Source organism: Saccostrea cucullata, unplaced genomic scaffold, assembly GCF_032062105.1.
Source record: "Saccostrea cucullata isolate Sc308-1 unplaced genomic scaffold, CSIRO_AGI_Scuc_v1 ctg4134, whole genome shotgun sequence".
In the NCBI taxonomy this organism is placed as follows: domain Eukaryota; kingdom Metazoa; phylum Mollusca; class Bivalvia; order Ostreida; family Ostreidae; genus Saccostrea; species Saccostrea cuccullata.
This window is the reverse complement of record NW_026931352.1, coordinates 1-14125: the sequence shown is the minus strand read 5'-3', so window position 1 is coordinate 14125 and position 14125 is coordinate 1. Positions and strand designations below refer to the sequence as shown.

The 14125-nt window shown below is 30.5% G+C and overlaps 1 protein-coding gene across 1 annotated transcript; it reads right to left on the bottom strand.

Moving 5' to 3' along the window:
* Positions 1 to 1933: 1933 nt before the first annotated feature.
* LOC134232320 (putative per-hexamer repeat protein 5) lies at positions 1934 to 14119 on the bottom strand. The gene is made up of 23 exons (XM_062714274.1): positions 14095 to 14119; positions 13491 to 13502; positions 13189 to 13206; positions 12943 to 12963; positions 12269 to 12289; positions 10822 to 10848; positions 10677 to 10703; positions 10497 to 10517; positions 10318 to 10338; positions 9660 to 9686; positions 9127 to 9147; positions 8447 to 8491; positions 8313 to 8327; positions 8062 to 8088; positions 7814 to 7855; positions 7678 to 7692; positions 7395 to 7421; positions 7148 to 7189; positions 5805 to 5828; positions 5587 to 5607; positions 3046 to 3360; positions 2311 to 2422; positions 1934 to 2108 (listed from the first exon to the last, which is right to left on the bottom strand). Exons 2-23 carry the CDS (start codon positions 13495 to 13497, stop codon positions 1982 to 1984), a joined length of 1023 nt encoding a protein of 340 aa, XP_062570258.1. The 5' UTR covers positions 13498 to 13502; positions 14095 to 14119; the 3' UTR covers positions 1934 to 1981.
* Positions 14120 to 14125: the final 6 nt, after the last annotated feature.

Here is a 14125-nt window from a genome sequence, read left to right as displayed (position 1 = left end):
GCATCCTGGGGTAATGTAGATTCTAAATTGTTCAAATCATAATCCCCGGATGTAGGGCGGGGCCACAATGGGGAATCAATGTTTTACATAGAAATATATAGGAAAAATCTTTGAAAATCTTCTTCTCAAGAACCACTGGGCCAGAAAAGCTGAAACTTTTGTGGAAGCATCCTGGGGTAGTGTAGATTCTAAATTGTTCAAATCAAGACCCCTGGGGGTAGGGCGGGGCCACAATGGGGAATCAAAGTTTTACATAGAAATATATAGAAAAAAATCTTAGAAAATCTTCTTCTCAAGAACCTCTGGGTCAGAAAAGCTGAAACTTATGTGGAAGCATCCTAGGGTAGTGCAGATTCTAAATTGTAAAAATCATGACCCCTGGGGGTAGGGTAGGGCCACAACGGGGAATCAAAGTCTTACATAGAAATATATAGAAAAAATCTGAAAATCAAAGCTGAAACTTATTTGGAAGCATACTAGGGTAGTGTAGATTTCAAATTGTTTAAATTATGATAAGTGGGGTAGGGTGGGGTCACAATATATATTACAAGGGGGAAATCTGGTAAAGAACAGAATGGCCAAAGCTTCTCAGGTGAGCGATGTGGCCCATGGGCCTCTTGTTAAATAAGGGATCTATACATTGTTTTCCTCTAGTGTTCTGATATTCATTTTATGTCAATGTTATATGTCAATAAAGATTATGTAGATATTGCATCTATAAGCTGTTTTTTGATTTTCTTAATTTTGACTGATATATTTTAGAAGAGAATAGGCTTGCACTCCATTCTCGTCGTCTGCCTCCTATCTCTTAAGGTAATACACTGGTAATTGACCAATCTGAATAAACTAAAAATTGTAATGTTCTGCTCAAGTCAATTTCTCAACAGTTCTTGTATTTCGACACACCGTCTAGAATCGTGGAGGATGGCTTATTACTGTGGTTTCTGTGTTGCTTTTATACATGTAAAAGTGTACAAACTAATAAAATTGTTTAAGGTTTATACATTAAATTATAAAGAAGAAGGGACGTTTTAGACTTTTACTGTGTCCTACAAATGTAATGTTCTTGAAAACTTATAGAATTTGCTTTAATATGAATTGAGTAGATGAATATAATCAATCAAAAAGAATATGACATGAGTGAGGTCCATTCTTGAAATATGACGTCATTATTTTGAAACATTTTAAGTTTTGAGCAAAAAAACCTCAAAATGACTCAATTTAGGTACACGGCCGTCTCCAACTTCAATTTTTTCGTATTTTATGTATTAGATCGGCAGATGTTGATGACAGACATTTAAGAAATCTCAATTGCAAAAAAAGGAAAAAACAACTCCCAAATTTCAATTGATCTAAACCATGACGAAGCATGGTATGTGCACTCATTTTTGTAAATTTGTTACACATTGTTCTTTTTCTTTCATTCTCCCATTATTTCCAAGTGCCCTTGATTTATGAACATTTCAATTAAATCATTCACATCTAGGGTAGATTCGATTCTATTGGTGTTTGTTTTCAGATAGATTGTTTTTTTTTTATATCAATTTACATGTATCTATAACTCTGAAGCCCTGTTTTCTCTTATCTGAGTGGCCAAGGTATGTCTCAAATACTGCTAATTCGGTTTAAAGCAGTATACACTCAATCATGATCAATCTCATCTTGCCCTGAAATAAAACTATAAGATACAAAAGGATCTGTTAAGTTGTTAAGTTTATCTGTTCTAAAGTTGTTAAGTTTACCTGTTCTAGAGAACAAGCGTTTTTTTTTAATTTGCATTTTATGGGAAAAAGCCCAAAACAAGACAAACAAGTCTGAAACTTTATTCAATTTATGTATAAAAAAATAAATTGTATTGTACATGTGTATCAATCACATTATTCGTATGGCGATCGATCGTTAATTGCACTTCCACTGATAAACATGTAAAAAATAATAATTAAATGTTTTTATAGTGCTGTTGTTCGAATTTAACAGAAGTCTACTCCTCAACGTAGTTTGGAGGGTACTGGATTTGTACGGTAGGTGGGCAGTTAGGTGTCTGACAACATTTTCCAGCAGCAGGAGGATTCAAGCGACAAGATGATGGAAGATTCCATTGTACACAGCTGCAAAATACAAATAAAAATCATTAACAATGAACTAAAATATGGATAAAAGAATTTAAAATTTTTGGTTCAAATATTAGTTAAACTATCGGCAGGTCAAGCACTTTCGCTATCAGTGATGAAATAAATAAAATTTTGAGAGAGAGAAAGAGAGAGAGGTTTTCATTAAACCAAATCTAACATATCTGCATTTCAAACTTACAGTCCTGTGCACGTGTATTTTCCTGTGGTGGCATCAGCACACGTGCATCTGTAGGTACACCCATCCTTCCAGCTTTGTCCTTGTTGGTAAACCTGACCCTTGTATACACAACCTGAAAATAGTGCAAACATTTAGAGAAAAGTAACATCGTTCAGATAACAAATTGCGATAATTTGAACAGTGGGCTAAAAAAACATACTAGTATTTCCTCTAAATTTTGTTCGGAAACCCAAAATATACCAGAAAATTACAACTCTAAATAGGAGTGCAGATTACACTACGTAATAAAGATTCAGTCTGTGAAAATTATACCAAATTTCATTCAGTGGATAAGTAGGAATCGCGGATATTAAAAAATGGGAATCCCTGTAATATGGAACAAATGGCTGTGTTTATGTTTTGCCATGAACACCCCAAAATATGTGTCCGATCGAAATTTAAATAAAGGATCTACAAAATGGCAGTATGTACGAAATACAGAAAGTCTCATTTAATTTCATTGCGGCACAGAAGTTGCATATAAGGGATGGATACCCCTTAATTGGAAGTTTTACAGACATTACAGACACACCCTACAACTATGTAGTACATATTCCCCACCTTTCAAGCGGAGGTATGATAAGACATTTCGGTAGACAAAGGTTCAGGTTACGGTATAGAGAGACTTTTTGATATTCCATAATGATGTTCTAATCTGTTATTTGCTCGTCTGAAAGGCTTGTAATCTACCGGTACCTGTAGATGTATGTGTTATAGTTCCACCGGATCCTGTTCCAGTCATTCCACCACCAGTTCCAGTCATTCCACCACCAGTTCCGGTCATTGTACCACCAGTTCCAGTTCCGGTCATTCCGCCTCCGGAGGGATAGTAAACACCACCGGCACCTCCAGTCATTGTGCCGCCGCCGGTCATTGTTCCTCCGCTGGTCATAGTGCCACACTGTCCGCAGTAAGCTGGGCAGTTCTCCTTGACCCAACCAGCATAAGTAGCGTCGGTACAGACAGCTTTGCCGTAGCTAGCGCAGTTGTTGAGTTTATCAGCACACATTCCTAATTAATTAATTGTTTGTTGTTGTTTTTAAAAATCCCTGTCGTTTTTAAGACAATTTTCATATAAAAAAGTGTCAGATGACATTTTACTTTTTTCAGGACATTTCTTTCATATCAGAGATAAAATATTGGTGATAAATTACTCAGCCATTCATTTAAATATAACCCATAAAAAGGACATGATATGAAAAAATTATTTAAAAAAAAAAATTTTACCTGTCATTCCATTACCTGAAAAAGGTTAATGACATTTGCTTCAATAAAGAAAATTTTGATGGAGTACATTTCAAAATTTTCATTTTTTTCATACTTTGATATGAAATTCATACCAAACGGGAGTTGTATTTGACTCATTTACGAAAAAAAGATAAGATTAAACCTTAATACACTGTCAATCCTGATTTTGAAAATTGAATTTTATTCATTTAAATGCATTTTGGTTGGGGATTACATATTCTTACCATTTGTACCACTACTGGAACATAAATTGCAATGTTTGGGACAGCTGTCATGAGCAAAAGCGGAATAAGCAGGGTTTGTACAAAAGCTAGTTCCATACTGGACACAATTCACTTTATCTGCGCAGTATCCTGTATAAGCAAGGCAACAACAATGCAACAAACAAAAGAAACACAAACATGTAAAGAAGCTTTTCAAGCAAGACAAATAAAAAAGCAACAATAATTTCTTGTTTTGAACTTTGAATGGAAATATAGAATTAAGCATGTAAAATTATCTAGGTGATTAGAAAAAGAGTTTCTCACTAAGAAATGAATCTGTTTGACAAATTCATTTGTTTAATTTTCTTCAAATTTTGTTCAATCAATAAAAATCTACAGAATAACAAATTAAAGTTTACTTTTGACAATATAGGCCCGAAAAGTAGATCATTAAAGTGGCCTTTACTGTGGCCAAATGTTCAGAAATTTAAGAAGAATATTAGTATTTCCAAAGGACCAAATCCTGTCATAACTGTGAAATCACAAAAATTTCATGGGGTTTAATTTTCGTTGTTTTTGAGGAGACCCACGAAATGTAAAATGTTACAAACATAACTACTAAACATTTTAATCTACGAACTCAAATACCTACGAACCAGGAGTTTTTCTTCAAACCACGAAAATTTGACCCCACAAAAATATATGATTTTACAGTACATGTATTTCTTTATAATTCGCTCTCATTGCTACTGGTTAATCTAACTCATCAGTATTTGGGTCAATCTAACAAAATGTATGCAGGCCTTCTATATAAATTGAATATTCTTTCCATACTGATGTGAGTATATTGGAGAAATTTTGAAAAAAGAAGTCAAGTTTACATTACAAAAATCATTTATAACAAAAACATATCGATTGTATATCATAAGAAAGTTTTTTCATAACTTATGAGCGTAACTCAAAGGAATTGCTGATTTTGAAGCAGTGTGCAAACCATAAGCAAGGAAATTTGCAGAGAAAACTATCAAAGACGCAGCAGAACAACTCTTGTTTAACAAGAATTCAATTTTGTGCGAATTTGTTGATATGTGTTCTCAATCCAGAGAGAAGCATAGTTCTTGGCATAGGGAATAAGAGGATTTAATTCTTACCAGTCATGGTTCCTGATTAAAGGAGTAATCAATGTTCAACAAGTGAAGAATATCAGTACCTAAACTATTCATATAACATGCAAGTTCAAAACAAACCGATTTTAAAATCTCTAAATGATATTATTTCTTTTTATAATTCTTCATTTCATATGCCATCTCCCATGGCTATAGGTTTTATACTTAAAGCCATATATGGCGTATGTATAATGAAAGTTTTTAGACTAAATTTATAATAACTTATTATTTCTATCATTACTTTATATAAAGATAGATCTTTTCCGTAAATTACAAAATCTAAGTCAATTGCGTTATAAAGATATCACAATTTAATTTGGATTCTCGGAATTTTCTCCGACTCGGAAGAAAATACAAAAGGTTTAAATAGCACATTACAGAGAAGATAAAATCGTATTATTAGTTGAAACGAGGTGTTCTCCGTGTTCAGAATTGTATGAAAAGTTTTGATTTAAATGTATTAACTATATTTCTTTACTTAATTTTGTATTTTTCAAAAGTATATTTTTTGATCAGTTACGCCATATATGGCTTTAATTATGTGAACATATTCATTACACAAACTTATTATTTTGATTAAAAAAATTTTAATTAATTAAGTGACGTCATTAACTTCTTACCTGTTCCCCCAGTCATGGTTCCTGGTGAAAGGAATAAACAAAATTAATAAGTTGAAATTTGTGCAAATTTTGTACCAATTATATCACATATAATTTCAAAGCATCCATGTTTTGAATTTTATGATGTCAATTCTTTATTTTTGAAACTAGATTAAATGATCTTATTAATTAAGCTAATTTATAACGTCAATTTCCAACCAAGTTAATTCATGTCGTACCTGTTCCTCCGGTCATTGTTCCTCCTGAAAGAAATAATCATATGAATTATTCATTTTAAAAATGTACATTTTTTTGCATTTTGTTATATTTTTGATAAGACAAATTTTAGAGAAAATATCCACTCTTGCACTTTCCTCAACTGTTCCAAAAAAGTGTTGAAAGCAGTGGCATTGGTATTGCACCTTCATCTTTTTTTGAAAATGTAGCAAAGCTCTTATCCTTTTTAGGGTCTATAATGTTGGCCTCATGATTTATTTTATATTTGTTGTATATTTGCGGAATAAGCAGTAAATCATATAAAGTGCAAAGGCCTATGTGAGGCAAAGCAATCAAATAATACAATAAAAACACAAACTTCTGACTCTATAAAAAACCTCTAGAAAAAAGGTTAATCTCCTCCAAAGGCAGACACTCATATACTCATTACTGAATGTTGACCAATCAATTGCTCATGTTTTCTAATTTAAGCAGAACCTACTACCCAGGCAACGTTCAAACACAGACTCTAAACTAGTGAGAATGTTACCGACATGAATCCGAGAAGTCCAAGATAAGAATTTTAATATACATGTAGATCAATTTGTGTTGGTAAAGATAAGGGGATGATGGTGGATTTGAGTTGCTTTTATATTTACCTGATCCCCCAAGAAATAACAGTACTACCTGCAAAAAATCTTTCCTTTGCCAAAAAATGAACAATCGATTCAATCGGTTATGAAAATTTCAAATAAATATTTAAAAGCTTGAAGCAGGATTTTTGGAGTGTGGTGGAGTAGTTGGGTGATAGAGATTAGTTTAATGAAAATGAATTCGGAATTAAACCTCGAGTATTTTGACCAAGCAGGAAAGAATGCAAAATGCAACGGTTATTAATTTTAGTATTCGTTATTCTTAGTTTATTTAAAATAAAATTTAAATGAAAGTTCATGTGAAATCTTGAATTAAAAAAATCACTTAAAATATTTGACAACTAAATCATCTAAATCAGCACTTTCCATTATGTAAACTTATCCATAATACTACTTATGCAAGAAAGAAGTATTTCAAAAATAACAACTTGAGTCAGGCCAAAATTTATATATTTTAAACAAAAGCATAACGGACTTATCGTATTTAACTAAAATCAAGCTTTTGTTCAAGCGATAATAATATGCTTATAAAAACCTGTTCCAGTTCCACCTAAAATTAAGTTAAAAACTGAAGTATTCTTATAAAATCTATATTTTTTTGTTTTTGGATTTTTGTACTTAATTTACAAAAGAATTTAAAAGTTTTTTTCGGTTAAAGTAAGAATTAGATTTTAGAGGATTTAAAAATACAGGTTTCGGAATTACTTATTTACCTGTACCCCCTGTCCCTCCTGGTCCAGTATACACTCCCGTCCCTAATGAAATTAAGTTTTGTTATTGAATGAATTTTAAATTCAAAATAGTTATATCTTGATCAAAAAGGTCATAAAATATCTACAAAAATTGTATATATTGAAAAATAATTTAACCCTTTATAAAATTTATTTAAAAAATCAGCAAGTTTTTGTGAAAGTTTTGAGATATTTTTGAAATAAGGTTCGTTTGATGGTTTTGATTTACCTGCTCCACCAGGAACAACAAAACCGCCTGAAAACAGTAAGGGGACCATTTTTTAACAAAATGAAATAAAATTCTTTATTCATATTTTTCGATACTTTGTTTTTATTACTGGAAATGGTCATAAAATATATTTAATATATATTTAAAATTTATGAATTAAAAAATTCACATTTGTAAATCTTTTGAACTTGATTTCATGAAAGCGTCACTTCCGCTGTGACTTAATATATACGGTAAAAAGAAATCCCTCAAGCATTTGCCAGGAGATAATTGCAAAATATACCTGTTCCACTTCCATCTAAAAATACAGTTTTGAATAATAAGCTCTTTGCAGAAATAAATTTCTATAAGGAAAATTCGGTGTAGGAATTAGACTTTAGATCATTTAAGTTAGAGGTTTAGGTTTTACTTATTTTTACCTGTACCCCCTGTCCCTCCTGTTCCAGTATATACACCCGACCCTAATGAAAATGAGTTTTGTTATTGAATGAATTTAAATTAGAATAATTAAATTTTAGTGAAAAAGGTAATAAAATAGCTCCACAAATTAGATGTCGAAACATAATCTTAATCCTTTGTACAAGATTTATTTTTAAAGAATCAGCAAGTTTTTGTGAAAGTTTTGAGATATTTTTGAAATAAGGATTGTTTGATGGTTTTGATTTACCTGATCCACCAGGAACACCAAAACCGCCTGAAAACAGTAATTTATACATTTATGAATTAAAACTTTCACAACTGGACACCTTTTAAAGTTGGATTTAAGTTGATTTTTTAAAAAGGCGTCACTTCTGCTGTGACGTCACATGTAAGAAAGCTTAGAAATTTTACGCAAAAACGAAACAGACTTAATAGCTAAAGGAATACGGTAAAAAAAAATCCCTCAAGCATTTTCCAAGCGATAATTGCAAAATATACCTGCTCCACTTCCATCTGAAATGCAGTATTAAAGATTTATTGCAGGATTTTATTTCTTTTAATTTTTAATCAGGTGTAGGACTTAGAGACTTTAGAAAATTTGAATTAGAGGTTTAGGTATCACTTATGTTTACCTGTACCCCCAGTCCCTCCTGTTCCAGTATACACACCCGACCCTCCTGTAAATGAGTTTTGTCATTGACAGAGATTAAGATTCAAAATTAATGTTATTAAACAGAAATGGTCAAAGAAAGGAGCGAAAAATTACTATAAAGTACTTAAGAAAAGCAAGCAAACCAAATGCAATTGTGTTTTGAAACTTCGTCAAAAAATAATAATAAAGATTATAATCGTTAAGCACAAAAACAATTTTTTTTAATTGAATTTTAAACAAATTCCTTGTAAAATTTCGTTTTGCTTTGTACACCTGCAAACCGTTTTGTAATATGACATCTATAAATAAAGTGTATTTGGTCGTTTAAAAATCGAGCAGATCATGCAAACATCGCTGACAGACTCGAAAGGTAAGAGTTTTGATTATTTATAGGGGAAATTCTAAAACAAAAATCAAATAAATTGAATGATTCACATTATCTGAAAAAAGGACCTAGCTGTATCAGTTTAAATCGAGTTTTAGAATTAAAGGATGGGTTTAATTGAAAGTTTCACTTCACTTCATATCGAGGAATAATGAAAAAAAAACCAGACACAATATTTTTTTGGAACACATAACGAACGTTCGAATTTCATATCTGCTATCAAAGCTCAATTATTAAGCGATTTCCAAGCGATTTTCACTTTCAAATTGATATACCTGTTCCTGTCATCGATCCACCTAAAAATGTACAGTAACGATTTACCATTGTGCGATAAATGTGATATATTTGTATTTCTTTTTTAGATATATAAGAATCAAACAAAATTTATTTATTCCTTTCTTTAAAACGATTTTCTTTGTCATATTACTTATTTAAAAGTCTGTCAAATAGAACAATTTAATATAAAAGCTATTCCCCCTTCCGATAATCAAGCTTTATTAAGCATTTCGATTGGATTTCTTTCTAAAAAATATTCGTTAAGCTAAGCTTTTACTCAGAATATAATAAAACTTAACCAAGCAAGCCTTTTATTACCAAAAAGCATTTGAAAAAGACAATTTTCTCTCTTCATTCATTTACAGATCTTGAGGCCTTTAATGCATTTTTTTATTTCCCAAGTAATGTGTGAGCAAGATATATGCTTATCAATAGTGCTGACAAATTTGAAAAATGTTTGTGTTTAACAGAACTTCAGCATATAACGGACTTAAGACGTCAAGATAGGATATTTTGACGATTTTGACTTTACCTGGAAGCACGGGAACGGGATATACGTCTGAAAGAAGTGTTGGCAAAATAAATGTAGAATTTCTCTTTCTTCCAAGACAATTTATATTCTTGCAGCCTTTGACACCGTTGGATTTATTTACATTTTTTATAGATATATGTTTATATTAAATGGAGCGCGAAAAATTTAAATCTATGCATATGTTAACAAAGCATTCATAAAATTTACAATTTGAATCAATAATGAAAGTTTTGGAGCTTTTTGGCATATGCTAAGTCATAGGCTACGACATACCTGTTCCACCAGAACCTGAATTTTCAATAACATTTATTAAACTATAGAAATAGTTGTTTTAATAATGATCCACTTCAAGCTATCTCTTATTTATGTTAAATCAATAACCTTATTTTTCAATCCTAACCAATGATGGTCGTATCTACATAATCATATTTTTTTCTATCGAACCGTTACTTAACAAAATGATAACCAATCTATCCTGTATCAAATAATAAGTCATAGTTCCACCTTAATTTAAAAAGGATAAAGTTCTAAATTTTGTCTTAAACATTTAAAATACTTCTAGTTAGGTACTCGGGTAATGGGTGTCTCGATTTTCCGTTAGGATTTTAGCTCAATAAAGAGAAGAAAGTCTCGAGAGAAAATCCAGCAAAAGAATTACCTGTACCAGTCATAGTTCCACCTTAATTTAAAAAAAAAAGATAGGGTTTTAAATTTTGTCCTAAACATTATAAATACTACTAGTTAGGTTTATAGGTAATGAGTGTCTCGATTTTCCGTAAGATTTTAGCTCAATAAAAAGAAAAGAAGCCCTGAGAGAAAAACCAGCATAAGAATTACCTGTACCAGTCATAGTTCCACCTTAATTTTAAAAAAGGGATAAGGTTCTAAATTTTGTGTTAAACATTATGAATACTACTAGTTAGGTTTATAGGTAATGAGTGTCTCGATTTTCCGTAAGATTTTAGCTCAATCAAAAGAAAAAACAAGCCTGGGAAGAAAAGCCAGCATAAGGATTACCTGCTCCAGTACCCGTCATAGGTACACCTGGATATCAAACATAGGAAATGATACTTAAATTATAATAATGACTACAATCCATGTAATAGATATTGATTGGAGGACAGACTTAAAAAAAATTCAATAGAAACAATTGCAAAATTACCTGTTCCTGTGCCAGTCATTGTTCCACCTAAATATTAAATGAAAATAATAAAATGTCCTGTGTAAATATTGTGTTTTTGAATGATAATCATTTTAGGGTGAATTTCGTTCATATTTTTATACAAAGAATGAAAATAAGATCTTGCATCAGTTGCACAAAGAATTAAAATGTGCAAAAAATACCCATGTTAAATTCAATTCTTTTGAAGGATTGTACAAAAAATAATAAATGACGAAAAACGCTGTGAATCCGCCAGATAAAAATAGGAATCAAGCAAAACAGTTGGCAGACAAACATCTCTACAATATAATGCATGTATGTAAGAAGTATTCACAAATTAGTTGTTAATTTATAAAGACCAAAAGCAAAGCAAATTGTTGCAAATGTACGATGGATGGAAAAAGCAAATAAGTTATGAGAATAGTACTAGTAGCTGTAAAGATAGTAACGGATTGATCATAATGCAATACGTATATTTCAGGAATGGTCATTTAATGTATATTTTAATAAAAAAAAATATACAACAAAGCATTGCAACATTTATGACGACGTCTTTAGATTAAAAAGTGTATACACGTTGAGATATCAGATGCAAGCAAATTGAAAACAGAAAGGAAAGGTTTTAAAAGAATTCATTTGATTATTGTTGATTGCATGCTTGAAAACAATCAGTCATTGTTATTTAAAATATGTTCAATGTCCCTACCTGATGAACACATATGACAGTACTGGGGACATTGTTCACGTGCAAAAGCGGCATAGGCAGAATTGGTGCAAATAGCTGACCCCATTGATGCGCAATTCAATTTGTCAACACATGATCCTGTTGCAAAATTAAAGCAAGCAAAGCAAACATAAAGACCACCGAAAAAACAAGCCTTGATACACAACGCCAAAAGCTATGTGTGCGATATTGATTAAATGTTATTTTCTGTAAGAAGTTTAAGTCAATCTTGTTTTTATTTTAGAGAAAGTTCTATTCTTGTTTTAGCTTAGTGAAAAAATGGGCACAAAGCACCATTCAGTATAAACAACGAGTAAACTGGACAAAGTTTTAAGGATGAATAATTATTTCAATCTCATTATTTGATTAGGTATATGTAATGCTGAATCTAAATCATATGAAAATGCTGATGATTTCGAGTAACGCCATATAAAGATTACGGTTTTTCTTTTAATTGAGAAAATGTACAGTGATAATGAATTGAACATATTTTATTGACAAAGTCAAAAGGATCAGACACAAGTTCAGAAACTTAGATAGTCCTCTCCTGATAATTTGTCAACGCATGATCTTTGGTAAAAACTGTTTAAAGTTCATAAAAACCAGAGAAGAGACATATGCATTTTGAAAAATATAACCTGAAAACTTGCTTACAAGACATGAGTTTCAGAAAACATGAATGTTTATTTTTTGAAAAGGAAAGATAAGTTTGAGAGAAATTACCTGTACCAGTCATTGTTCCACCTAAATTATAAACATAAAAGCATTTATTGTTAAATTAAAGTTTTTAATTAATAATCGTCATGAATCTATTACTCAAATTAAAGTAAATGTAGAAATCTTACAAAATTCAAAACAACCTTATGTACATTTTACAATATCCCCCTTCTTGAAATATTACCGAAAGAGTAAGAAGATATACATGTACCTAATGTTACAAATAAACCTTTAAATTTAAACCTCTACTGAGCATCTCCAGACGTTTATTAGTCATAATTAATAGGGTTTTCTGCATGAAAGAGTTTTAAAGCTTAAAAATTCGATCAATTATATTTTGAAAACAGCTTCAAAATTCAACTTAAACAAATCATAGTAAGTTTTTTTCTGTTTCACAAAACAATTTTTATATTGCTTTTAGAATTAGAAGACCTTTACTCTAAAACTTAGACCGAATAAATTTAAAGAAAAAAAGAATTCACCTGTGATGGCCATTTTTTAAATAAATAAATAGGTCTGATGGTAAATTGTGCAAATTTCTCAGATCTTCTGATAAGATAGGTTTTTTCTAAACTTTGGGATACACTTTCCCTAAAAGTATTCTTAAAAATATTTTTTTTTTATGTTTCATGGTGACTAAAGTTATTATACATCATTAGACGGAATAAAAAAGAAATTACCTGTTCCAGTCATAGTTCCACCTGAAAATCAAACAAAAAATATGTGACGGTCATTTTGTTTGACTACGTCTGAGAGATACAGTAGGTAAACAAATTACTTAGATCTTCTAATAAGGTTTTTAATTTTTTTTTTAAGTTTGTTATGCATTTACCCTAAAAGCAGTTTTTAAAAGATATTTTTTTTAAATGTTCCATGAAAACTAAAGTTAGTGCACAATCTCTATCCCGAATTTTTTTTTTATTTACCTGTTCCAGTCATTGTACCTGAAAATCAAACATAAAATTTGTGACGGTCATTTTTTGTTTGAAAAAAAAACTTAATTTTTCCAGTTCACCTTCAAATATCGCTATTAAAATATTCATTGAAATAATATTATTAACTATCAAAATAAAAGTAGCACTCAAAAAACGCACTTGTCATATTTCTTTTTTAAAAAGTATTTTAAAAGATCTAAGATAAAAAATTTTAAGCTCAGGTAATTTAATAAATTTGCCCAGTTTATAATTCTTTATAAAATCTATCTCATAGATAATCTTGATTTTCATACCTGTCATTCCACCTAAAAATATGAAAAGGATGCAAAAATTAATTTAGAAAAAAAAATTATTTCCGGTATACATGTAGATTTATAAACCAGGAAAATAATCTTTTGGAATCTATTTTTTTGGGGGATTGGTTAGGGGTAAACAAAAGCATATTAAAGAGAAAAATGGTCTACATTGGAATGATGATTGCATGTTTTTTTGTAACTGCAAATTATTATTATTATTAGATTTATAATGATTCGAATAGAATCTTAAATGAAATTTTGAATTCCTTTTCTTTTTATCAAATAAAATAATATTAAACATTCCAATCATGGTATCGGTTACCCCTATACCTTTACTGGTATTTAAACTATTTTTTTGGTTTTTGTGAAGTGTGTTGTCAAGCAATCAATATTTTTCCGTCAGTTGAAAAATGAAAAGAATTAAAATGAACAATTTTACTCATTTGCAGATTTGTAACACATTACTTGGAAATTTTACCTTTTAGAACACACAAACTTGTCATAAAAAGAAATGTAAATAGACTAGGAAGTTATATCTTACAAATCAAACGTTCCCATTCAAAGTTTGCATAATAAATTTTGACTCTTTAGACACACTTACACTTGTTGCAGAATTTAGCACAGTTCTTTGA